Raw genomic sequence first — 27,950 nt, forward strand, 5'->3', positions numbered from 1 at the left:
ATTTTCACTTAGTCATGCATTGATATCAATGGGAGACCAAGTGAAAATTTGACGTAAGTGGACGTTAGGATCCACCCCCATCAGACCGGGGTTGCAAATACTTTAAACATGAATTTATAACCTTTATCTGACCCCGATTGAGCTTGTCTGGAGCAATAAACCAATAGAAACACCACAACACGTCAAACCCCATCCATCTGTCACTCCAGGCAGACTCTAACAAATTATACATTTTTAAAGTATTTGAAACCCAGTTCTGCCCCCCCCTCCCCTCTCCCCCCCTTAGACCCGCCCCATGTCTCCTATTGGTTGTAGGGTTTGGTGTTGAAGCAGGTCCCGTCCTCGATCATGTTGAGGAACATCTTCTCGTACATCTTGTGTATGGAGGAGGTGGAGATGATCCGGTTGATCTTCTTGATGCTCCTGAGGAGCGGCCGTGGTGCCCCCTGCTGTCGGAGCCTGCTCAGGCTGTGACTCAGACCCTTTCATTGATGGATTCATAGATTAGCTTTTATTTTGCACCATTTTAAACAAATACATACACAGACTACATTGTTTTAACGATCAAGGAGAACACAAAGTGATCAAGTCAGTTACTCCGTCTTCTCCGTTGCAGGGCTTTCATCAAAGGAAACCCAACACACTTCTAATTGGATAATCTTATCTTGTTGTTGGTACGTAGAAAAGGAAAAATGAGGAATGTCCACAGTCATAATTGGTCTAGATTAAGGCAGGCGTGTTAATGTGCATGGTGGTGGCGGACCAATACCTTATTGATGTCCAGGTCCTTGTTCTGGTTCTTCCAAAGGTGTAGGAGCTGCAGGAGGTACTGCTGGGAGCGGCATGAGGAGACCACGGCCCTGATGTCTTCCTCGTGAGCCCGGACCCCTGGAAGACTCTTCATCACCATCATCAGCGGCATGAGGAGACCACACCTGAACACCTTACGCTCACAGTGGTTCACACCTGAGATAACAGGGTAGAGGAGGAACTCAGGTTAAACTGATACTACTGTAAGACACCTGAACACCTTACGCTCACAGTGGAGGGAAAAGATAATGGAGAAAGGTTAGTCATGCCCTGATGTCTTCCTCGTGAGCCCGGACCCCTGGAAGACTCTTCATCACCATCATCAGGTCACCCAGGGTCAGGTTCTTCAAACCCGCACACCTGAACACCTTACGCTCACAGTGGTTCACACCTGAGACAACAGGGTAGAGGAGGAACTCAGGTTAAACTGATACTACTGTTAGACACCTGAACACCTTACGCTCACAGTGGTTCACTGGATAATATATATGATGAGCCCAGGACATAACAGGACCTTCTCATTGGATAAAAGTCTTTAGAACTCATATGCAGCAGCCAATAGCAGAGCTCTACTAAACAGATCCTACTGACCTTGAATGATGCCGTAGAGTTTAACCTGGTCTTTGTTCTGTTCTCTCCAGAGTCTCAACAGGAGTAGTATCTGCTGCTGGGGGGAGCAGGCCTTCTTAAGCTTCTCCAGACTCTTCCTGTCCACCCTCTTCCCAGGCAGGCTCTCCAGGAGACGCTCCAGGGGGACGGAGGACAGACGGAGAGATGCCAGAGACTGGAAGATGGCCTCCTCACACAGCGACACGTCTGAGACAGAGGGAGAGAGAGAGAGATGACACCGACGTTACATCCTGGTACTTAGGTACATGTTTTCTTTCCGATACATTGAGATGTTGATTGATTCTGTGTGAAGAGACAGATGTGTTAGGTTTACTCTATTGGGACCATAATTGTATCCTATTCCAGAAACAGCCTTTCTGATTCAGGTTCTATCAAATAAACATTCATTTATTCTATTGAACAGATATCAAATCACTAGATGATGAGCACCAGTTCACATGAAGACCTCAACGCCCGTGGAGATGGACCTCAACCTCCTCCCGATACGGCTCACTGTGATACGTCACACAGCAGACCTGCTGTGATGGAACAAAGGTGTTCTGTGTGTATCGTTCTGGTTCTAGAACTCAGTACTGTGTTTGGTTTCCTGGGAGACTCATCAGGCTCACTCTGATGTGGTGTGTGTGTGTGTGTGTGTGTGTGTGTGTAATGGAGGGTATCCAGTCATTACCAGACCAGATAATGAAAACATCACTTCCTCTCACTTCTTTGTTCCATCCCAGCGGCGACACACTCATTTCCCCTCACAGCCTCTCCTCCTTCCTCCTTATGTACTTCTGGCTTCGTTCCTAAGTCTGTAGTTGACTCCGAAAGTGCACCGCATTCCCTTTATAGTGCACCACTTTTGACCAGGGCCACTAGGGCTCTGGTCAAAAGTAGTGCACTATATAGGTAATAGGGTGCCATTTTGGGATGCAGGTCTGACCTACAGCAGGGCTGAGTTGGTTGGGGGTTACCCTGGTGGTCGGGTGTGGGGCTACACTGATGCCATGATTACTGTATTTATGTCAAAACCTTTGTATACCTGCAATGTGCAATGATAGAAAAGTACTGGGTAAATGGAGATGTACTGCTTCAAGTTCTCAGGATGAGAATTGTCTGCACCTACTGATAGATTTACAGCAGGTCTGACTTACAGCAGGTCTGACTTACAGCAGGTCTGACTTAGAGCATTTTCTCAAATCTAAACCAACGGCTTAAGACATATTTCCTCTCAATTTGACATTTTTACTTCAAACTATTTTCTAATTCTTTGCAAAGGATCTGCGGTGTCACCATAGAAATAGAAGGACTGAATCATTGTAATTGTATGTGTGTCCTATCCTACGAAAACAAATCCTGAATGAATTGTTAAGGAGAGCGTCAGTCCCCAGGGAAAGTAACAGTTCTGGGTGTTCTACTCTGAGAGTTGTTAGTCATCCTATAGGAACTCAGTTTCATGTGAAGAGTTGATTCTCATGGAAGTCAACTTCCCCCTGACACGGCTCATTGTGATACATCACACAGCAGAGATGGTGTGATGGAAGACAGGTGTTCTGTGTGCATCGTTCTGGTTCTAGAATGAGAACTCAGTACTGTGTTCGGTCTCCTGGGAGACTCATCAGGCTCAGTCTAATGTGTTGTGGTTCTGTGGTGTGGTGTGGTGTGTGTGTGTGTGTGTATGTGTGTGATCTCAGCAGCATTCTTCATGGTTTCAGCCTGAGTAAGACCCAAACTGACGACCTGTGAGCAAAAAAAAAACATGTTTTTCATGGTTAGGCATAAAATACTTGTAAAAACCCCAGCAAATCAGCTCCAATTGATTTTAATTTAGGAAATCTGTTCAAGTATTCCCACGTAAACTAGAAAGACACGTGGTCATAAACTTCTTATTTTATTTAACCTTTATTTAACTTGGCAAGTCAGATAAGAACAAATTCCTATTTACAATGACGGCCTACACCGGCCAAACCCTAACCGGGACGACGATGGGCCATTTGTGAGCCGCCCTATGGGATGTGAGCCGCCCTATGGGATGTGAGCCGCCCTATGGGATGTGAGCCGCCCTATGGGATGTGAGCCGCCCTATGGGATGTGAGCCGCCCTATGGGATGTGAGCCGCCCTATACAAATGTATGCAAGGTTTGAAATTATTATGTATTAGTCAAATATTATATATGTTTGGGCTTCATGCAGTCTACAAATTATCTGTAAGTGTGTTCCGGCCCCCAGACCATCTGCTCAAGAAAAAACTGTCTGGAGTTACTGGAGTTAGTGGGATGACGCCTGGGGTTAGTGGGATGACGCCTGGGGTTAGTGGGATGACGCCTGGGGTTAGTGGGATGACGCCTGGAGTTAGTGGGATGACGCCTGGAGTTAGTGGGATGACGCCTGGAGTTAGTGGGATGACGCCTGGAGTTAGTGGGATGACGCCTGGAGTTAGTGGGATGACGCCTGGAGTTAGTGGGATGACGCCTGGAGTTAGTGGGATGACGCCTGGAGTTAGTGGGATGACGCCTGGAGTTAGTGGGATGACGCCTGGAGTTAGTGGGAAGACGCCTGGAGTTAGTGGGAAGACGCCTGGAGTTAGTGGGAAGACGCCTGGAGTTAGTGGGAAGACGCCTGGAGTTAGTGGGAAGACGCCTGGAGTTAGTGGGAAGACGCCTGGAGTTAGTGGGAAGACGCCTGGAGTTAGTGGGATGACGCCTGGAGTTAGTGGGATGACGCCTGGAGTTAGTGGGATGACGCCTGGAGTTAGTGGGATGACGCCTGGAGTTAGTGGGATGACGCCTGGAGTTAGTGGGATGACGCCTGGAGTTAGTGGGATGACGCCTGGAGTTAGTGGGATGACGCCTGGAGTTAGTGGGATGACGCCTGGAGTTAGTGGGATGACGCCTGGAGTTAGTGGGATGACGCCTGGAGTTAGTGGGATGACGCCTGGAGTTAGTGGGATGACGCCTGGAGTTAGTGGGATGACGCCTGGAGTTAGTGGGAAGACGCCTGGAGTTAGTGGGAAGACGCCTGGAGTTAGTGGGATGACGCCTGGAGTTAGTGGGATGACGCCTGGAGTTAGTGGGATGACGCCTGGAGTTAGTGGGATGACGCCTGGAGTTAGTGGGATGACGCCTGGAGTTAGTGGGATGACGCCTGGAGTTAGTGGGATGACGCCTGGAGTTAGTGGGATGACGCCTGGAGTTAGTGGGATGACGCCTGGAGTTAGTGGGATGACGCCTGGAGTTAGTGGGATGACGCCTGGAGTTAGTGGGATGACGCCTGGAGTTAGTGGGATGACGCCTGGAGTTGAGTGGGAAGACGCCTGGAGTTAGTGGGAAGACGCCTGGAGTTAGTGGGATGACGCCTGGAGTTAGTGGGATGACGCCTGGAGTTAGTGGGATGACGCCTGGAGTTAGTGGGATGACGCCTGGAGTTAGTGGGATGACGCCTGGGAGTTAGTGGGATGACGCCTGGTTAGTGGAGTTAGTGGGATGACGTCTGGAGTTAGTGGAGTTAGTGGGATGACGCCTGGAGTTACTGGGATGATGTCTTAGTGGGATGGGATGACCTGGAGTTAGTGGGATGACATCTGGAGTTAGGGGATGACATCTGGAGTTATTGGGATGATGTCTGGAGTTACTGGAGTTAGTGGGATGACGTCTGGAGTTAGTGGGATGATGTCTGGAGTTAGTGGAGTTAGTGGGATGATGTCTGGAGTTAGTGGAGTTAGTGGGATGAGTTAGTGGGATGATGTCTGGAGTTAGTTAGGGATGATGTCTGGAGTTAGTGGAGTTAGTGGGATGATGTCTGGAGTTAGTGGGATGATGTCTGGAGTTAGTGGGATGATGTCTGGAGTTAGTGGGATGATGTCTGGAGTTAGTGGGATGATGTCTGGAGTTAGTGGGATGATGTTGACCTGCTGTTCAAGTGAAACGCTGTAGGCAGCTGTGATTAACTGGGTTTCAACCAGTGTTTACCTGCTGAGATCAAGGCTAGGTATTTTCTTGGGGAGTGAAAACAAGTCTTTCAGTTTCAGGTGAAGTTACTCATTAACCTCTGTTGCACATCTGTCCCATTCAGACTCACATACTTAGTAAAAGTACAGGAGTCAGACACTGTGGTCATTTAGTCAGTGTGAAGCTGAGTGGGTCGTCGTGCAGAGCTGTGGATTAGGGATGCTCATTACTTTTTTAAATAGACATTACGTGGTGCATGTGCTGTGGTCATGTGCAGCTCAGGAGGTAGAGCGTGGCGTTCGCAACGCCAAAGGTAGTGGGTTTGATTCCCGCTGGGGCCACCCATACAAAAAAAACAACAATGTATGACTTTAAATCGCTTTGGATAAGAGAGTCTGGCATATATCACCATTATCCTGTATATTTTCACAGGTGTGACACTGTGTGTGGTGTTGGGAGTTTATTTAAGTCCAGGACAGATCCTCCACAGCCTTGTTCTCACAACTGTGTTCGGGTGGACTGGGTCCCTGGTAGGGAGGGTCTTCAAGCCCAGCTCAGAGCAGTTCCTGATGAAGGCAAAAACATGGCAGGACTGGCAGACATCACTGGCAGAAAGGCCCTGGGACACGCCTCACACGCCGTGGTCTATACAATCTGGTGTACCTACGGGAGAGGAGGAACCAAAACAAACTTAAATGGGACTCCTGAAAGGATCATGTTCTTTCTTTTTTTAAATGATGATTAGGGGAATAGGGATCAGTTTTTAATCACAATCTGAGAGAAGGAATGGCTAAGACCAGCAGAGCCTCTTCAGGTTATACATTTCTAAATGACAAACATACAAGTTGTGGTACCGGTTCTCCTGGCGCTCTCGGGAAAGCACTGGGGATCTGGAGGAAATCATTGTTTAGACAGGAGTAAACGTCTGGGACCGTGCTTTAGAACAGAAAAAGGAGAATCGGAGACTACTCGGTCCTGAGTACTGGGACAGTGAGACACAGAATGGGCAGGGACAAGAACAGGAGAGATGCGATGGCAGGGAACAGACTGAGACCCAGCAAGACAGGAGCAGAAGCAGAAAAAAATTACCAGACTTCTTCTGACAAGGCATATCTGAACACGCAGCCACAGATGACGCTCCTGAGTGGCCACAAAAGCGTGAATGACAAGGCATATTTGGGATGACCAGCTAACTTGGCAGAGTGAGCCCACTGAAGAACTGATTTGTGTGGAAACAGGATGGTTATAGATGCGGCGCCTGGAGTTATGTCTTTCAATACCCAGGTCAACCCGACAACAGATAAGGAAGAATCCCCTTCGAGATCATAGAAGCCTCAGAAGAACTAAACAGACGGGATAAGGCATCAGGCTTGGTGTTCTTGCTACAGGTTGACACAAACTGAAACGATCCTTCAAACAACGCCCAACGAGCTTGACCTCAGGGACAAGCCATGGCAGAACGGATGTACTCAAGGTTCTTATGGTCTGTCCAAACGACCTCAGGTTGACATTCGCCATACAGTGGTCATAGATCCTCAGGTTACCCATACAGTGGTCATAGATGCCTCAGATTGACAAGCCATGAGGGTCATGATCCTCAGGTTGGAAGCCTTAGTGGTCATACGATCCTCAGGTTGACAAGCCTACAGTGAGTCTAGTGATCCTCAGGTTGACGCCAAACTGGAGATCCTCAGGTTGACATAAGAGCTGCCAACTGGTCATAGATCCTCAGGTTGAAAGCCATAGTGGTCATAGACCTAAAAGAACTGACACGTGACCTTGGAGTGGTCAATCCTCAGGTTGGAAGCCATAGTTTCAATCCATCTGATGCCTCAGGTTGACAAGCCTTCTCAGCCTTTACGTGGTCAGATCCTCAAAAGTTGAAAGCCATACAGTGGTCACAGATCTCGAGGTTGAGAAAAATCAGGATATCGTCAAGATCCTCAGGTGTTCAAGCATGTCTCTCATAGAACATCATTAACTAATGGTTGACAAAATACAGTGGTCATAGATCCTCAGGCAGAACCCGGTACTTGGTCTAACGGGAGTGTTAAACGCCAGTTTGACATTTTGCTATTTGGTTTACAAGGTCCAAACTTAGTAAAGCACTGGCTTTTCAGAATTCGAGGCTGATGACATAAGGGGAAAAATACCCATAACAGATTTTTTAATTTACAGACTTATGTTCCCTCGATAAGACTCAGTTAGAGTACCGTCCTTTTTCTTAACAAAAATTTAACAGGAGAAGAAGAAGGCACTATGGTACCGGCGTCAAGAGACACAGACAAATAATCCTCGAGAGCCTTTTGGGAGCCGACAGAGAGTATAGTCTTTCGAGGAGGCGTGGTCCCTGGAAGGAGATCAATACTACAATCATACGACCGGTGAGGAGGAAGGGAGTTGGCTGGGACCGACTGACAGACCGTATTCAGATCATGATATTCCTCCGGCACTCCTGTCAAATCTCCAGTAGGGAGAGAAGAAACGGGAGGGATGGCAGACATTACCACTTCACATGACAAGAAACGTTCCTGGAGTAGGATCTTACTAGACCAATTAATAGAAGGATTATGACATACTGCCAGGGATGACCCAAAACAACAGGTGTAAACGGTGAACGGAAAATCAAAAAAGAAATAGTCTCACTGTGTTACAGATACTGTGGAGTTAAAGGTAGTGTCTCAAATTTGATACTGGGAAGATGACTACCATCTAAGGCAAACATGGGCGTAGGCTTGTCTAACGGTCTGAAAGGAATGTTATGTTTCCGACCCATGCTTCCTGTCCATGAAACAACCTCAGCCCCAGAGTCAATCAAGGCACTGCATTTCACCCGAACCGGTCCAGCGTAGATGGACCGACATGTAGTACAAGATCTAGATGAAGAGGACTGAGTAGTTTCGCCTCATTCTGCCCTCCGCTTACTGATGGGCCCTGGCCTCTTACTGGACATGAAAACAAAATGTCCAGCAACTCCTGCAATGAGCAGGCGGTTGGTGATCCTCCGTTCCCTCTCCTTAGTCGAGTGCGAATCCCTCCCAGCTGCATGGGCTCAGCTTCAAAGCCAGAGGAGGGAGATGGTTGCGATGCGGAGCAGGGAAACACCGTTGATGCGTCTCTTCCACGAGCCCGGTGACGAAGATCTACCTGTCTTTCTATGCGGATGGCGAGAGCAATCTCCACAAGAACAAAGAGTCCACATCTGAAGGAACCTCCCGGGAGAGAATCATCCTTAACCACTGCGTGGAGTCCCTCCAGAAAACGAGCGAGTGGCCGGCTCTGGACTCACTAGAGGCAGCAAGAGTGCGAAACTCAATAGAATAATGGTTATGGACCGCTTGGCATAAGGAAGCCAGGGCCCTAGTCCTCCCTACCAAAAACTGAAAGGTCAAAAACCCGAATCATCTCCTCTTTAAAGTTCTGGAACTTGTTAGAGCTCAGCCTGCCTCCCAGATAGCTGTGCCCCATTCTTAGTCCGCCAGTAAGGAGGATGACAAGGCCCTTCTCCCTGAGTATGTGTTGGGTTGGGAGAGCACAGCTCACACTGCGTGAGAAAGGAGCCACTCAGTGGGCTGCCCGGAGTAGCAAGGTGGGTTATTAACCCTATTCTGGAGGATGGAGGCCAGGAAGTAACAGGTGGCACGAGACGTAGACTCTGGAACTGTCCAGAGAGGTCAAACCTGAGCGGCCAGGTTCTCCACGGCATGGCGAGCAGTGACAACTCCTTTGTCTGCAGCATGGCACAGGATCTTGACCAGTGTAAAGACCTGAGTCGGGGTCCATTCCAATGTTCCTTCTGTCAAGGTGAAAGAGGACCCAGCACTTAACAGAAACAGAGTTTATTTAAGTCCAAAACAGGGTAACCTCCTCTAGACTTGTAGAGGGAAACAACTGGAGAAGTTATTCAGACTGCAGGTCGCGCGGATGGTGTATCAAGACACCTGCTCACACGCAGCATCTGATGAAGGCAAAAAACACAGGAAGGGCTTTACACAATCACGTTGCAAAAACACGACAGGACAGGGCGAAACGCAATCACAGCATGGTGAATACAATAAAGGAACCGAGGGACAGGAACGGAACACAAAGGATAAATAGGGACTCTAATCAGGGGAAAGGATCGGGAACAGGTGTTACTCCAGAAGACTAAATGATGATTAGGGAATAGGAACAGCTGGGAATAAAGAAACATTTCGAATAAAAAGAGATATTTGCAGTGAGAGAGGAGGGGGGAAAAAGATACTAGAAGGAGGGAAAGAACCAAATAAGACCAGCAGAGGGAAACGAATAGAATGGGAAGCACAGGGACAAGACAAGATAATAAATGACAAACATGACAATATTCTCACCAGTGTGACACTGTGTGTGGTGTTGGGAGCACTCCAGGACAGATCCTTCAGCCTTGTTCTCACACAGTGTGTTCTGGGTGGGGGTCCCTGGTCGGAGGGTCTTCAAGCCCAGCTCAGAGCAGTTCCTGTGAGGCACACATGGCTCGCTGGCAGACATCCGGCTGGAGAACAGGCCCTGCGGACACGCCTCACACGCCGTGTCTATCTCTGGTGTACCTAGGAGAGCAGAACACAAAACAAACTTCCAATTTATGACACCTGACCAAGATCATTTCTTTCTTTTTTTTTTTTTTTTTACAGGTGGGGATCATGTTTTTAATCACAATCTGAGAGAAATGGCTCTTTTCACATCAAGCCTCTTCAGGTTATACATTTCCAATATGTCAAGTTACAAGTTGTGGTACGTGGTTCTCATTATAAAGCAGCAGTGGATCTGTGGAGTTTCATTGTTTAGACAGGAGTAAACTACTAAACGGTGCTATAACGCTATCTACCACATCCTGCTTTAGAACAGAGAAGAAGTGAGAATCGGAGACTGTATACGGTCCTTCATGCATCCAGTATGATCATATTTGACAGAGATGACAAGGTGACAAGGCATATTTGTGTGAAAACAGATGACGTGATGACAAAGCGTGTGACAAGGCATATTTGCGTGAAAACAGATGACATGATGACAAAGCGTGTGACAAGGCATATTTGCGTGAAAACAGATGACAGGATGACAAAGCGTGTGACAAGGCATATTTGCGTGAAAACAGATGGCATGATGACAAAGCGTGTGACAAGGCATATTTGTGTACATTAACTCATAAGTCTATATGAAATGACTAGTTATTACTACAAGTGACCAGCAGAGCATCTTCACTAGGTCATAGATCCTCAGGTTGACAAGCCATACAGCGGTCATAGATCCTCAGGTTGACAAGCCATACAGCGGTCATAGATCCTCAGGTTGACAAGCCATACAGCGGTCATAGATCCTCAGGTTGACAAGCCATACAGTGGTCATAGATCCTCAGGTTGACTAGCCATACAGTGGTCATAGATCCTCAGGTTGACAAGCCATACAGTGGTCATAGATCCTCAGGTTGACAAGCCATACAGTGGTCATAGATCCTCAGGTTGACAAGCCATACAGTGGTCATAGATCCTCAGGTTGACAAGCCATACAGTGGTCATAGATCCTCAGGTTGACAAGCCATACAGTGGTCATAGATCCTCAGGTTGACAAGCCATACAGTGGTCATAGATCCTCAGGTTGACAAGCCATACAGAGGTCATAGATCCTCAGGTTGACAAGCCATACAGTGGTCATAGATCCTCAGGTTGACAAGCCATACAGTGGTCATAGATCCTCAGGTTGACAAGCCATACAGTGGTCATAGATCCTCAGGTTGACAAGCCATACAGTGGTCATAGATCCTCAGGTTGACAAGCCATACAGTGGTCATAGATCCTCAGGTTGACAAGCCATACAGGCTATTTGGAAAGTATACAGACCACTTAACTTCTTCTATATTTTGTTACATTACAGACTTATTTTCTCATCAATCGACACACAATACCCCATAATGACAAAGCAAAAAACTGTTTTTTCAGACATTTTTGCACATGTATAAAAATACAAAAAAACTGAAATATCACATTTACATAAGTATTCAGACCCTTTACTCAGTACTTTGTTGAAGCACCTTTGGCAGCGATTACGGCCTGGAGTCTTCTTGGGTATGACGCTACAAGCTTGGCACACCTGTATTTGGGGAGTTTCTCCCAGTCTTCTCTGCAGATCTTCTCAAGCTCTGTCAGGTAGGATGGGGAGTGTTGCTGCACAGCTATTTTCATTGTCTCTCCAGAGATGCCCGGGTTTTGGCAGGGACCCTCAAGGACATTGTCCTGTTGGAAGGTGAACCTTCACCCCAGTCTGAGGTCCTGAGCGCTCTGGAGCAGGTTTTCATTAAGGATCTCTCTGTACTTTGCTCCGTTTATCTTTCCCTTGATTCTGACTAGTCTCCCAGTCCCTGCCGCTGAAAAACATCCCCACTGCCTGATGCTGCCACCACCATGCTTCACCGTAGGGATGGTGCCAGGTTTCCTCCAGACGTGATGCTTGGCATTCAGGCCAAAGAGTTCGATCTTGGTTTCATCAGACCAGAGAATTTTGTTTCTCATGGTCTGAGTCTTTAGGTGCCTTTTGGCTAACTCCAAGCGGGCTGTCATGTGCCTTTTACTGAGGAGTGGCTTCCGTCTGGCCACTCTACCATAAAGGCCTGATTGGTGGAGCGCTGCAGAGATGGTTGTCCTTCTGAAAGGTTCACCCATCTCCACAGAGGAACTCTGGAGCTCTGTCAGATTGACCATCGGATTCTTAGTCAGCTCCCTGATCAAGGCCCTTCTCCCCTGATTGCTCAGTTTGGCCGGGTGGCCAGCTCTTGGAAGAACCCTGGTGGTTGCAAACTTTTTACATTTAAGAATGATGGAGGCCACTTTGTTCTTGGGGACCTTCAATGCGTCAGAAATGTTTTGGTAGTGTTCAGAATTTTTAAAATGATGACTACCCCATCTCTGTACCCCATACATTCAATTATCTGTAAGGTCTCTCAGTCAAGCAGTGAATTTCAAGCACAGATTCAACCACAAAGACCAGGGAGGTTTTCCAATGTTTTCGTAAAAAGAAGGGAACCTATTGGTAGATGGGTAAAAATATCCCTTTGAGCATGGTGCAGTTATTCATTACGCTTTGGATGGTGTATCAATACACCCAGTCACTACAAAGATACAGGAACCCTTTCCAACTCAGTTGCCAGAGAGGAAGGAAACTGCTCAGGGATTTCACCAATGGTGATTTTAAAACAGTTACAGAGTTTAATGGCTGAGATAGGAGATAACTGAGGATGGATCAACAACACTGTAGTTACTCCAGAAATAATAACATAAAGGACTGAGTGAAAATAAAGAAACATTTCCAGAATAAAAAATATATTTGCAATTAGGCACAAAAAAATACTGAAAAGAATGTGGCAAAGCAATTAACTTTTTGTCCTAAATACAAAGCGTTATTCAATCTTAATATTTTCAAGGAAGATGGTGGCTGCATTTTGTTATGGGTATGCTTGTCATCGGCAAGGACTAGGGAGTTTGAGGGAAAAATAAACCGAATAGAACTAAGCAAAACGTGATTCAGTCTGCTTTACATCAGACACTAGGAGACAAATTCACTGTTCAGCTTGTCAAACTATACAAAACAATAAACGAATAACGACCGTGAAACGACCGTGACGCTATAATGAGAACTGTGCTGAACACAAGCAACTAACATAGACAATCACCCAATAAACAAACAGTGAAACCCAGGCTACCTAAGTATGATTCTCAATCAGAGACAACTAATGACACCTGCCTCTGATTGAGAACCATACTAGGCCGAAACATAGAGATCCCCAAAATCATAGAAAAACAAACATAGACTTCCCACCCCAACTCTCACCCTGACCAGCCTAAATAATGACAAAACAAAGGAAATAAAAGGTCAGACAGGAGATGTCCAGAAAAGACTGTAAAAAGCTGTAATCGCTGCCAAAGGTTATTCTAACATGTATTGACTCAGCGGGTTGAATACTTCATTAATCAAGATATATTAGTGTTTTATTTTACATTAATTTAAAAAAAATCTCTATTTGAATTGTTCTTCCACTTTGACATTACAGAGTATTTTGTGAAGTTCATTGACTAAAATAATTGTACAATTAAATCAATGTTAATCCCAATTTGAAACAAATTAGGTAGGTAGGAAACATCTTCCAGCCCCAGTCTGTCTGATACAGACTCAGGTAGGAAACATCTTCCAGTCCCAGTCTGTCTGATACAGACTCAGGTAGGAAACATCTTCCAGCCCCAGTCTGTCTGATACAGACTCAGGTAGGAAACATCTTCCAGCCCCAGTCTAACTGTCTGATACAGACTCAGGTAGGAAACATCTTCCAGCCCCAGTCTAACTGTCTGATACAGACTCAGGTAGGAAACATCTTCCAGCCCCAGTCTAACTGTCTGATACAGACTCAGGTAGGAAACATCTTCCAGCCCCAGTCTAACCTTCTGATACAGACTCAGGTAGGAAACATCTTCCAGCCCCAGTCTAACCGTCTGATACAGACTCAGGTAGGAAACATCTTCCAGCCCCAGTCTGTCTGATACAGACACAGGTAGGAAACATCTTCCAGCCCCAGTCTAACCGTCTGATACAGACTCAGGTAGGAAACATCTTCCAGCCCCAGTCTGTCTGATACAGACACAGGTAGGAAACATCTTCCAGCCCCAGTCTAACTGTCTGATACAGACTCAGGTAGGAAACATCTTCCAGCCCCAGTCTAACAGTCTGATACAGACTCAGGTAGGAAACATCTTCCAGCCCCAGTCTAACAGTCTGATACAGACTCAGGTAGGAAACATCTTCCAGCCCCAGTCTAACTGTCTGATACAGACTCAGGTAGGAAACATCTTCCAGCCCCAGTCTAACTGTCTGATACAGACTCAGGTAGGAAACATCTTCCAGCCCCAGTCTGTCTGATACAGACTCAGGTAGGAAACATCTTCCAGCCCCAGTCTAACCGTCTGATACAGAGACAGAGAGGAAATATGGAGCTGATCCTGTCTAACTGTCTCCAATAGAATCTGACATGTCTCTATTCATCATCTCTAACTGAGACGTTCAACAGACTATTGAAACTAAAACTCTGTCCAGAAACAAAACCCTCCACTCCTCTCCACCACCCTTCCCCTCCTCTCCCCCCTAGGAAACTCTTCCAGCCCCAGTCTCCTCTCCTCCAGAGACTCTCTCTATCTTATCCTCTCTCTCCAGCCCCTCCCTGATACAGACTCAGGTCATCTTCCCTCCCCAGTCTCTCTCTCTCTCCTCCCAGTCCCTCCAGAGACAGAGAGGAAATATCTCCTGATCCTCCCCTCTCTCTGTCTGATCCCCTCTCCTCTAGGAAACATCTTCCAGCCCCAGTCTCTGATCAGACCCCTCTCTCCTCCTCCCCTTCTCCTCCCTCCCCAGTCTCCCCCCTCCCCTCTCTCTGATCCCTCCCCTCCCTCTCTTCTCCCTCATCTTCCAGCCCCAGTCTCACTTCTGATTCCCCTCAGGTAGGAAAACCTCTTCCAGCCCCAGTCTCTTCTCCTCCCCTCTCTCTCTAGGAAACCTTCCCTCTCCCCCCTCCTCTCCTCCTCCCCCCTCCTCTCTCCTCCCTCCCTCCCCTCCCATCTTCTCCTCCCCTCTCCTCCTCTCCCCCTCTTCTCCTCCTCCCCTCTCCTCTCTCCTCCCCTCTCCTCTCTTCTCCTCCCCTCCCTCTCTTCTCCCCTCTCCTCTCTTCTCCTCCCCCTCTCCCCTCTCTCTCCTCTCTCTCCTCTCCTCTCTCCTCTCTCATCTCCTCCTTCCCCCCTCTCATCTCCACTTCTCCTCCCCTCTCCTCTCTCTCTCTCCCCTCCCCTCCCTCTCTCCTCCCCTCCCTCCTCTCCTCTCTCTCTCTTCTCCTCTCCCTCTCCCTCTCTCTCCTCCCCTCTCCTCTCTTCTCCTCCCCTCTCCCCCTCTCCTCCTCCCCTCTCTCTCCCCTCCTCCTCCCCTCCCCTCCCCTCCCTCTCTCCTCCCCTCTCTCCTCCCCTCTCTTCTCTCTCCCCCCTCTTCCCCCCTCCCCTCCCCTCTTCCCCTCTCCTCTCCTCTCTTCTCCCCTCTCATCTTCTTTCCTTCCCCTCTCATCACCCCTCTTCTCTCCCCTCTCTCCCAGCCTCTCCCCTCCTCTCCTCCACTCCCCTCCCCTCCCCTCTCCTCCTCTGGCCTGGAATACGTCTGAATCACAAACCAGGACTGAAGGCTGAGGAACGTTATAATTAAAAGGAGGGGAAGGAGGCCAACGAGAACAACGTACAAATGACAAAGGCGTAGTTTAGTGTCTGCCGTGATCTTGATCCTGCTTAGCTTTGGTTGCATCCCAAATGGCACCCTGTTCCCTATATAGTGCACTATTTTAGAATGAGGGCACATAGGGCTCTGGTCAAAAGCAGTGCACTATATAGGGACATGTGGGACATACCCTATCTGAGTGAGCTGACAGGAGAGGAGAGATCCTGGTGATGATGACAGCCAGGCAGCAGAGTTATTATGTCTGATGAAAAGGCCTGCCACTCACAGCTCTGCCTCTGTCTGGTCCTCTGCCAACACACTCAGTACTATCAGTGGGCTCTCATAGAGAACAGAACAGGTCAGGACCATACAGCAGTGGATTCTGGGTAATGGAGAGTACAGTACTATTATATTATAGACTGATTAGACCTACCACAGGCTGAGTAAACACTTCCCCCTCTGAGGACATGGGCTGACCAGGAATAACATTTGCAAACCATTATGTATGAGTATATAACTGGAAGTACCAATCAAAAGAGAGGGAGGATCTTCAGCCAAGTTAAATAAACCAACAGCAGTTTAAAGAATGAACAAGAACCTTCAGCACCACAGCTTCATGTGCATCATAAAACCAAAACCAAAAACAACAACATTTCAGTCAATCAATTCATTCAGTCATTGGTTGATTGTAATAACAACATAGATGACCTACCTAGAGCAGTTACGCCGAAGCCAGGTGGGCAGGACGTGTGTTTAATGCAGAACTCCACCACCAGGTGGTAGCCTGGAATACACTCACACAGCTGGTCGTGGGTTCTGTTACACTCCTGACTGACCAGCTGCCTCTCCTTGCAGACGGTCGTGCAGTATTGGCAGCTGTCGCCCCAGTGCCAGTGTTCTGAGAAGGACCGCTCGGGGCACGGCGAGCAGGCGGTGGGGGTTTCGGCGGTACAGTGGGTCAGGACGGCCGTGCCGGGCGGACACTGGTCACACAGGAGGAGTTCAGAGGTCAAGGGGTCGTAGTGCTGGTACTTAGGGGGTGGGACCTCGTGGAACGCCCAGGAGAAGGAAATGGCGAAGAGCTGTGGAGAAATAGAGAGAGAGAGGGGGAGAGAGAGAGAGAGGGGGGGGGATAGAGAGGGGGAGAAAGAGAGAGGGGGGAGAAAGAGAGAGGGAGAGATATAGAAAGATATAGAAAGATAAAGAGAGAATCAGAGAACAGAGAGAGGAGGGAGAAGAGTTGAGAACAGAGAAAGAGAGAAGAGGGAGAGAGAACAGAGAGAACCACCAGATTAGACAGAATCTGATGCCAGAGAAACTAAGCGTTCAGGCTTGTTGTGATTGACCGAGTGTAACCCAAGCCTGGGGTGATTGACTGAGTGACTAAGTGTTATATGAAGCCAGAAACCAGGCAGGACTAAATAGAAGCGTGTCTGTGATTGACAGTGTAAAGCAGCAGTAAGCAAGGCAGCAGCCTTTCACCGCTGTGGCCCAGATGTCAATTCTCCCTCTGGGGACTTCCCCTACCTCCCATACGCCACTGTCATGAAAAACACTGTATCCAGTCAGCAATGTCCCTCAGAATCTCCTGCAGCACTGTATAGGCCTTGGCCTGGGGTGACCTATACTGGCCTGGGGTGACCTATACTGGCCTGGGGTGACCTATACTGGCCTGGGGTGACCTATACTGGCCTGGGGTGACCTATACTGGCCTGGGGTGACCTATACTGGCCTGGCGTGACCTATCAACTGGGGTGACTTAAACTGACCTGGCCTGGGGTGCCCTATACTGGCCTGGGGGGACCTGACTTGCCTGGCCTGGGGTGACCTATACTGACTTGTGGTGGCCAACACTGGCCTTGGGAGACCTATACTGGCCTGGGGTGACCTATACTGGCCTGGGGGGACCTGACTTGCCTGGCCTGGGGTGACCTATACTGACTTGTGGTGGCCAATACTGGCCTTGGGTGACCTATACTGGCCCGGCCTGGGGTGGCCTATACTGGCCCGGCCTTGGGTGACCTATACTGGCCCGGCCTGGGGGGACCTATACTGTCCTGGCCTGGGGGGACCTATACTGGCTTGAGGTGACCTATACTGTCTTGGCCTGGGGTGACCTATACTGTCCTGGCCTGGAGTGACCTATACTGTCCTGGCCTGGAGTGACCTATACTGGCTTGGGGTGACCTATACTGGCTTGGGGTGACCTATACTGGCTTGGGGTGACCTATACTGGCTTGGGGTGACCTATACTGGCTTGGGGTGACCTATACTGGCTGCAGGCCAAATAAACATGGAGCATGGACACTGAAAACCTAGGGAGTAGACTGATTTCCCAAGCCCCTCTTCCCTTCTGTCTTTCTGTCCCTTCTACCTTCTCTTCCTTCCCTTCCCTTCAGTCTCCAGACCAAATCCATCTAAATCCTTACTGTAAACTGTCAGCTAAATCCTTACTGTAAACTGTCAGCTAAATACTAACTGTAAACTGTCAGCTAAATACCTTACTGTAAACTGTCAGCTAAATACCTTACTGTAAACTGTCAGCTAAATACCTTACTGTAAACTGTTAAACCCATGCAAGTTGCTTGTTTTACTCCCGGGAAATGCCCCTGTGCATTCTGTATATGGAAGTTCTGGAATAAAGACATTGTTGAACTTTTGACCTTTCACCATTCAGTTGGAAGTCACCATTCAATGACATTCTGCTACAGAGCTCTAGACCAAAATTACACGCTGCTCTGTCGCCCATAATTACAATGTTCTGATCATCTGAAGGGAAGTCACATTGGATGACTCCTGTGGCCGTTCGCCAGCTGAGAGGGAATACAGCTGGAGTGTGTACATCCCCTCAGACAGAGGCTTAGTGGCTCAGCGGTCTTAAGGCGCTGCATCTCAGTGCTAGAGGCGTCACTACAGACCCTGGTTTGATTCCAGGCTGTATCACAACCGGCCGTGATTGGGAGTCCCATAGGGCGGCGCACAATTGGCCCAGCGTCGTTAGGGTTTGGCCGGAGTAGGCTGTCATTGTAAATAAGAATTTGTTCTGAACTGACTTAACTGACTTAACTGAACTGAACTGATCTAGTTAAAATACAAATATGGCTCCCTATGTAGTGCACTACTTTTGACCAGGGCCCATAGGGCTATATAGGGAATAGGGTGCAATTTGGGACGCATAAAGAGTTTACTAGTGTATTACACAGTAGTCAGTCAAGGAGATGTTATTCTGCTCGTCAGTGTCCAAACCTCTGAAATCAGGGCAGGAGCGTGATTTAAAAAACAACATACTACTTCCTCTGACTAACTCAGGCTATGGAGCGTGATTTAAAAAACAACATACTACTTCCTCTAACTAACTCAGGCTATGGAGCGTGATTTAAAAAAAACATACTACTTCCTCTGACTAACTCAGGCTATGGAGCGTGATTTAAAAAACAACATACTACTTCCTCTGACTAACTCAGGCTATGGAGCGTGATTTAAAAAACAACATACTACTTCCTCTGACTAACTCAGGCTATGGAGCGTGATTTAAAAAACAACATACTACTTCCTCTGACTAACTCAGGCTATGGAGCGTGATTTAAAAAAACAACATACTACTTCCTCTGACTAACTCAGGCTATGGAGCGTGATTTAAAAAACAACATACTACTTCCTCTGACTAACTCTGGCTATGGAGCGTGATTTAAAAAACAACATACTACTTCCTCTGACTAAAGTGCTGTAGCCTATTTTTTCCATATTCAAGCTAAACCACCATCTACCCTCAGGTATGACAGACAGTCATTTCCAAATCATTTCCCTGCATTAAGCACTGAGGAGGAACACACCCAGCAGCTGACTGGGAGGAACGATTTTGGAGGACCTAGGCTACTTCCCAAATGGCCTCCTATTCTATGTAGTGCACTGTATAAAACAATAGGGACTAACTCAGGCTATGGAGCGTGATTTAAAAAAAAACATACTACTTCCTCTGACTAACTCAGTAGTGATTTAAAAATAGGGTCCCCATACTACTTCCTCTGACTAACTCAGGCTAGTGGAGCTGATTTTAGGGAAAGGGTCAACATACTACTTCCTCAACTAACTCAGGCTATGGGCGTGCCATTTAAAAAACAGCCTTAGGTAATGTCCCAACTATCTCTCCTTCCTCCTAAAGTGGCACTTGTTCATTTAAAAACAACATACAGTCTTTTTCTTGACTTTTAAACCATCACTGTGTGTGTTAATTTCATAAAATAACTCTAAATATACTTTTCTGAATCATTTATTTCCCTGGGCTACCTTTTAAAAATGCTCATACTATCCTCTGACGAACACATGTTTAAATGTTTACAATACAACATCCTGATTGGCGGATAGGATGGTCTCGACTCGAGCAGAGGTTTCCAACATCACGAGCTACCAGTAGCTCAAGCCTAGGCTATGAGTAGCTAAATCAACACAACATTGACATTATCCCACCCCTGGTTAACTATTGGCTTAAAAAGCCAAACCTTAAAAATATCTGCCAATTCATTTCCAGCATTATTGCCCCTGACTGTCAGGCTGTGGTGCGTGATTTCTATCAACATACTAACCATCTTGTTGACTTGACAGAAATACTTTTAAAAAAACACTCTCATATAAATAGTAACTGAAAACTAGGCTTGTCATCTGGCACAAGTATTTAAAAAGTAGATATCATTTGTATGTATAATGTGTTATATGCTAACGTTCATAGAATGAGCAGCAGTAAAACCATCACCAGACCGGCTGGTTAGACAGACAGTCATTTCCATGTGCTATCATTTAAAGGGATTAGAGCAATTAAAGAGGAACACAAAACCCCCAGGCAATGGTCTTCTGGTGATGTCATCATTAACATGGACTCAGAACATCTATTGGAGTTGTTTATTAACCCTTATTTTACCAGGCATGTTGTCAGGGAAACATAGGGTCCCCACTACTTTCTGTTGTACACTAAGGACCAGGGGAAGAGGGTAACATAGTTCACTACTTTCTGTTGTACACTAAGGACCAGGGGAAGAGTTGATAAACATAGTACACTACTTTCTGTTGAATAGGGTCCCCATAGGGTTCTGGTCAACAGTAGTGCACTATATAGTAATAGGGTCCCCATAGGGCTTTCTGTTGTAACTAGGACCAGGGGAAGAGTTGATAACATAGTACACTACTTTCTGTTGAACACTAAGGACCAGGGGAAGAGTTGCAGGGAATAAGAGAAGGATGTACCTATTTGACAGTTTGAAAACAAATGAGTAGCTTGTGATGTCCCAACTATCTCTCCTTCTCCTAAAGTGTTGCACTTGTTCACCCCTGTAAAGCCTACCTCCAACTTTTTCAATTGTATTTTTCAAATAATCACTGTGTGTGTGATGTCATGCTGTGAAAATAACTCCATCCCAAATATATTTTTTGAAAAATTTATTTCCCTGGACATTATCATAATTTTCCATTGAAATGCTCAGTCCGATCGTCAAAGCGTGTCGAAATAACATGTTTAAATGTTTAAATCACTGTCCCTTTTAACTCATTGGAATAGGATGGTCTCGACTGGTATAAGAAATATGGTCTCCAACATCACGAGCTACCATCCCTGCACCAATCCTATGCTATTAGTAGCTAAATCAACACAACATTGACATTATCCCACCCCTGGAGTAGCCACTATTGGCTTAAAACCAAACCTAAGCAACAATATCTGCGGAGGATGAAATTCCAGCAATATTGCCCCAGCGTCTGTCTCTGTGGTAACAGAGTCTATCATGGTATCATCATTATGGTAACCATCTTGTTGGAGGACAGAAATACTGGAAAAACACTCTCATATAAATCAGTAACTGAAAAGTTCAGGTTGTCATCTGGGGATTTCAAGTATTTAATGAGAGATATCAAACATGTATAATGACTGTTATATGCTAACGTCTCATAGAATGACTGACTGCTGTAAAAACCATCAAAAGGCCAGACCGGCTGGTTCCCAAAATGGCACATTCCCTCATAGTGCACTATTAAAGGGACAGACGGCACCAATTAAAGTGGGACTACTTTACACAAAAGTCCTAGGGTCCTGGTCTTCTGATGTGATGTCATCATTAAACATGGACTCAGAACATCTATTGGAGTTGTTTATTAACCCTTATTTTACCAGGCATGTTGTCATCAAACAGTGCTCTACTTGATGAAATTGTAAACCATCAAGGACCAGGGGCTAAGCAGATGGGTAACAGTGCACTATCAAATCAAATGTTATTATACAGATGATATAGCATACACATACCGTGAGACATTACAACTTAATAAACCTAGGAGAATGACAAATCTGGCACGTTCAACGTAGTAGACCTTACAGTGACATGCTGAATACAACAGGTGTAGTAGACCTTACAGTGAAATGCTGAATACAACAGGTGTAGTAGACCTTACAGTGAAATGCTGAATACAACAGGTGTAGGTAGACCTTACAGTGAAATGCTGAATACAACAGGTGTAGTAGACCTTACAGTGACATGCTGAATACAACAGGTGTAGTAGACCTTACAGTGAAATGCTGAATACAACAGGTGTAGTAGACCTTACAGTGAAATGCTGAATACAACAGGTGTAGGTAGACCTTACAGTGAAATGCTGAATACAACAGGTGTAGTAGACCTTACAGTGAAATGCTGAATACAACAGGTGTAGTAGACCTTACAGTGAAATGCTGAATACAACAGGTGTAGTAGACCTCACAGTGAAATGCTGAATACAACAGGTGTAGTAGACCTTACAGTGAAATGCTGAATACAACAGGTGTAGTAGACCTTACAGTGACATGCTGAATACAACAGGTGTAGGTAGACCTTACAGTGAAATGCTGAATACAACAGGTGTAGTAGACCTTACAGTGAAATGCTGAATACAACAGGTGTAGTAGACCTTACAGTGAAATGCTTAATACAACAGGTGTAGTAGACCTTACAGTGAAATGCTGAATACAACAGGTGTAGTAGACCTTACAGTGAAATGCTGAATACAACAGGTGTAGTAGACCTTACAGTGAAATGCTGAATACAACAGGTGTAGTAGACCTTACAGTGAAATGCTGAATACAACAGGTGTAGTAGACCTTACAGTGAAATGCTGAATACAACAGATGTAGTAGACCTTACAGTGAAATGCTGAATACAACAGGTGTAGTAGACCTTACAGTGAAATGCTTAATACAACAGGTGTAGTAGACCTTACAGTGAAATGCTTAATACAACAGGTGTAGTAGACCTTACAGTGAAATGCTTAATACAACAGGTGTAGTAGACCTTACAGTGAAATGCTGAATACAACAGATGTAGTAGACCTTACAGTGACATGCTGAATACAACAGGTGTAGTAGACCCTTCAGTGAAATGCTGAATACAACAGATGTAGTAGACCTTACATTTAAATGCTGACTGACAAGCCCTTAACCAACAATGCAGTTTAAAAAAAAAAAACGGAGTCCTAACAAAAATAAGAAATAAAAGTCACAAATCAATATTTGAAACTGGTCAATAAAATGTCCACCAACTAACTTTTTCAGAAACCTGTAACAGTACAGGCAGGTAGCCAAGTATTAAAAATGAACAGTAGCAGCGATAGCAGAGATTCATACAGTATGTGTAACCATGCCAGAGTATGTCATTGAACATTTAGTCATTGATCATCCATATCATTTAGAGTCTTTCTTCATCAGAAATTGATTGAAACGATCTTTCTTCATCAGAAATGATTGAAACATTTTCTTCATGAAACTGAGTCTTTCTTCATCAGAAATGATTGAAACTCAGTCTTTCTTCATCAGAAATGATTGAAACTGAGTCTTTCTTCATCAGAAATGATTGAAACTGAGTCTTTCTTCATCAGAAATGATTGAAACTGAGTCTTTCTTCATCAGAAATGATTGAAACTGAGTCTTTCTTCATCAGAAATGATTGAAACGGAGTCTTTCTTCATCAGAAATGATTGAAACTGAGTCTTTCTTCATCAGAAATGTTTATATTATCTTTAGTTAATCATTAAGTCTTGAACGGCCTCCTTCATCATAAATTATAATCTGTTAGTTGTAACGCTGCATCAATCAAGGATTGGAACACAGCCTTCATCAGAAATGTGTTGAAACGGATTCTGTTTGTTTTTAAGGATTCTTTCAATGGACATTTCCACCAACTTCCGAGTCATTTTGGAGGATGTTTAAACTACCACCTAACTCACCTGAGAACCAGGGTGGATCCCCAAACGGAAATGTTCCTGTAGTCATTTAGATGGCATTGAGTCATGCTGTTTCCACAGTACGTGATTGACAACTTAAAGAGTAGAGAAATGATAGAAACACTGTCTCTCAGTGTTTCCATTATCTTTAGAGTAGAGAAAAGGATAGAGACACTGTCTCTCAGTGTTTCCATGCTATTAGAGTAGAGAAATCAGAGATAGAGACACTGTCTCTCAGTGTTTCCATGCTATTAGAGTAGAGAAAGGATAGAGACACTGTCTCTCAGTGTTTCCATGCTATTAGAGTAGAGAAAAGGATAGAGACACTGTCTCTCAGTGTTTCCATGCTATTAGAGCAGAGAAAAGGATAGAGACACTGTCTCTCAGTGTTTCCATGCTATTAGAGTAGAGAAAAGGATAGAGACACTGTCTCTCAGTGTTTCCATGCTATTAGAGTAGAGAAAAGGATAGAGACACTGTCTCTCAGTGTTTCCATGCTATTAGAGTAGAGAAAAGGATAGAGACACTGTCTCTCAGTGTTTCCATGCTATTAGAGTAGAGAAAGGATAGAGACACTGTCTCTCAGTGTTTCCATGCTATTAGAGTAGAGAAAAGGATAGAGACACTGTCTCTCAGTGTTTCCATGCTATTAGAGTAGAGAAAAGGATAGAGACACTGTCTCTCAGTGTTTCCATGCTATTAGAGTAGAGAAAAGGATAGAGACACTGTCTCTCAGTGTTTCCATGCTATTAGAGTAGAGAAAAGGATAGAGACACTGTCTCTCAGTGTTTCCATGCTATTAGAGTAGAGAAAAGGATAGAGACACCGTCTCTCAGTGTTTCCATGCTATTAGAGTAGAGAAAAGGATAGAGACACCGTCTCTCAGTGTTTCCATGCTATTAGAGTAGAGAAAAGGATAGAGACACCGTCTCTCAGTGTTTCCATGCTATTAGAGTAGAGAAAAGGATAGAGACACCGTCTCTCAGTGTTTCCATGCTATTAGAGTAGAGAAAAGGATAGAGACACTGTCTCTCAGTGTTTCCATGCTATTAGAGTAGAGAAAAGGATAGAGACACTGTCTCTCAGTGTTTCCATGCTATTAGAGTAGAGAAAAGGATAGAGACACTGTCTCTCAGTGTTTCCATGCTATTAGAGTAGAGAAAAGGATAGAGACACTGTCTCTCAGTGTTTCCATGCTATTAGAGTAGAGAAAAGGATAGAGACACTGTCTCTCAGTGTTTCCATGCTATTAGAGCAGACCGGTATGACAGAAACACTAACTGACGGCATCACTACTACTGTTGATGTAAAAGAGGAAGTTACTGTAGTCGCTGTAAAGAAGCTTCCCTTTGGGATGATGTGTTCCTTTCTTAATAAACGTTAGGTGGTGTGTGTGTGTGTGTGTGTGTGTGTGTGTGTGTGTGTGTGTGTGTGTGTGTGTGTGTGTGTGTGTGTGTGTGTGTGTGTGTGTGTGTGTGTGTGTGTGTGTGTGTGTGTGTGTGTGTGTGTGTGTGTGTGTGTGTGTGTGTGTAAAGCCTCAGTATTTGACAACAACAAAAAAAAGATTTGTGTTTATTCTGCAGGGCGTTATAGGGTGACCTTTTGACACATTTCTCTCTGTCACCTCGCGAACGGCTCATTTTGGGGAAGTTGTCTGTAACAGACGCCACCGAGTGCAGACGCCACCGAGTGCAGACACCACCGAGTGCAGACACCACCGGGGGCAGAGCATAAAGATAAAGAGTTAAAAGATAACAAGCCACATGTAGAACAATCCACATGGAAGAATAGCTCCCTGGCTCTGCTTTCACATTAATATCACCTGCATTCATTTACACAGAAGGCAAGTGTAGCCTATCATATCAGACACAATGTGTATCTGTGTTTCAATCATTCAACACACACACACAGAGGACACACACACACACACACAGAGGACACACACACACACACACAGAGGACACACACACGCGGCATAAAGAGTTCAATGAAAATAGAATACGTTTATTTTCATACAAGTTCTCTACTGGTTTTTAATCTGATACAGATCTCAACATGGACATATGCAAACCCCTTTATGAGGCCCAGATAGGAAGGACACCATGCAAAACACATCAAAGGAAACAACTGTGCTTTCTGTACCAAAACAGAGAGGTGAGAACTACACTACCACCAGTGTAATATCCTAAATCATTATTATGTCGCATCATCGCCTGTCTACTAACACACCGTTGGGCCAGAAGCAGGCACTTTTAGGACAAATTCTCACAGCAGTCACTCACTATCTATGGAATCTTGATTCACTTAACATTGGTCCTACAGGAAATAAAAACATAACCTACATCTCAACTCCATTAACCTAGTGGTTAGAGTGGAGGGACGGCAGGTAACCTAGTGGTTAGAGTGGAGGGACGGCAGGTAGCCTAGTGGTTAGAGTGGAGGGACGGCAGGTAGCCTTGTGGTTATAGTGGAGGGATGGCAGCAGGTAACCTAGTGGTTAGAGTGGTTAGGGGGGGACAGGCAGGTAGCCTAGTGGTTAGAGTGTAGGGGCAGGCAGGTAGCCTAGTTAGGAGGGATAGGTGGTTAGAGTGTAGGGACAGGTAGCCTAGTGGTTAGAGTGGGGGGACAGGGTTAGAGTGGAGGGACGGCAGGTAGCCTAGTGGTTAGAGTGTAGGGTTAGAGTGTAGGGACAGGCAGGTAGCCTAGTGGTTAGAGTGTAGGGACGGCAGGTAGAGTAGGGAGGGACCTAGGCAGGTAGCCTAGTGGTTAGAGTGTAGGGACAGGCAGGTAGCCTAGTGGTTAGAGTGTAGGGACGGCAGGTAGCCTAGTGGTTAGAGTGTAGGGACGGGTTCAGGTAGCCTAGTGGTTAGAGTGTAGGGACGGCAGGTAGCCTAGTGTTTAGAGTGGAGGTGGTTACGGCAGGTAGCCTAGTGGTTAGAGTGTAGGGACAGGCAGGTAGCCTAGTGGTTAGAGTGTAGGGACGGCAGGTAGCCTAGTGGTTAGAGTGTAGGGACGGCAGGTAGCCTAGTGGTTAGAGTGTAGGGACGGCAGGTAGCCTAGTGGTTAATCCCAGAGCTGAGAAGGTAAAAGTCGTTCTGCCCCCAAAAACAAGGCAGTTTACTCACAGTTCCTAGGCCGTCATTGAAAATAAGAATTTGTTCTTAACTGACTTGCCTAGTTTTAAAAAAATACAAAAAATACCAAATTGAGTAATTGTCACGTTTCATGCATGTCGCACAAATAAAAATAAATACTGATGCAGTTCATGGTTCCTTTTTAGGATTGGTTTAGGAAAATTAAACATGGTATGTGTAGGGGTGGGAACCATCTCTAACCAACAAGTTATGCAAATTCAGCCTGAAACAAATTGAGTCATGACGGAGAGAGTTGAAAATACAATACACACCTATGTCAGAAGGGTCATGTGGTCGAGAAATATAGCAGCATGTTGGCGTTTAGGCTCTATGAAGCCGGTACTATTTCTAATAGTCATTGACGCATAAACATTATCGATTTAGTTTACATTACAATACAAAGTATTAAATATGTCAAAGAAATCTGTTCAAAACTTTCGTCCATACAACGACTTTTTCAAAACAATCACAGTTAGAAACGTCTAATTTCTACTAATATTAGTCTCCCCTTTCACCAAAGACCAAGAGCTACAATTTCTATAAGCAAAGATGATTTAAACACAGAATAGACTACCTACCTGTGCTGCGTTTTGATGGAGGAGCGCATCGCATCGAATATAACCGGGATGTATCGTTCATCTGCACACTGTTCTAATCTCACAATTCACTCGTTGGAATAATCTATTCAATCGTTAGAATGAACCCCTTCGCCAAACATAGTCCACGGAGAATATCAACAACGTGAAGGTAAAATACTCACCACGTGTAATTTCATTGCTGGCTGTGGTCTCATAACGTTAGCGCTCATCTCAGTCTCCTCTGTAGTAGAAATCCGTTAGGACGAGACGAGGTTGTTTCCATACTTATAGTTAGGAAGTGTGCCCACCCACTTTGGTGGCATTACGACTAGCGGGCTTCTTCGCTTTGCCTTCTTACAGGGTTTCTCCTTCAAATAAATGCATACTTGCTA

General features: G+C 45.7%; 1 protein-coding gene across 1 annotated transcript; it reads right to left on the reverse strand.

The window, feature by feature from the left end:
* Positions 1 to 273: 273 nt before the first annotated feature.
* On the reverse strand, positions 274 to 27,950 carry LOC124020839 (tumor necrosis factor receptor superfamily member 11B-like). The gene is made up of 7 exons (XM_046336122.1): positions 27,741 to 27,950; positions 16,327 to 16,696; positions 9,719 to 9,934; positions 1,402 to 1,626; positions 1,086 to 1,201; positions 770 to 865; positions 274 to 482 (listed from the first exon to the last, which is right to left on the reverse strand). The coding sequence occupies exons 1-7, from the start codon at positions 27,786 to 27,788 to the stop codon at positions 303 to 305; spliced, it is 1,251 nt and encodes a 416-aa protein (XP_046192078.1). The 5' UTR covers positions 27,789 to 27,950; the 3' UTR covers positions 274 to 302.

Source organism: Oncorhynchus gorbuscha, unplaced genomic scaffold (assembly GCF_021184085.1).
Source record: "Oncorhynchus gorbuscha isolate QuinsamMale2020 ecotype Even-year unplaced genomic scaffold, OgorEven_v1.0 Un_scaffold_934, whole genome shotgun sequence".
Taxonomy (NCBI): domain Eukaryota; kingdom Metazoa; phylum Chordata; class Actinopteri; order Salmoniformes; family Salmonidae; genus Oncorhynchus; species Oncorhynchus gorbuscha.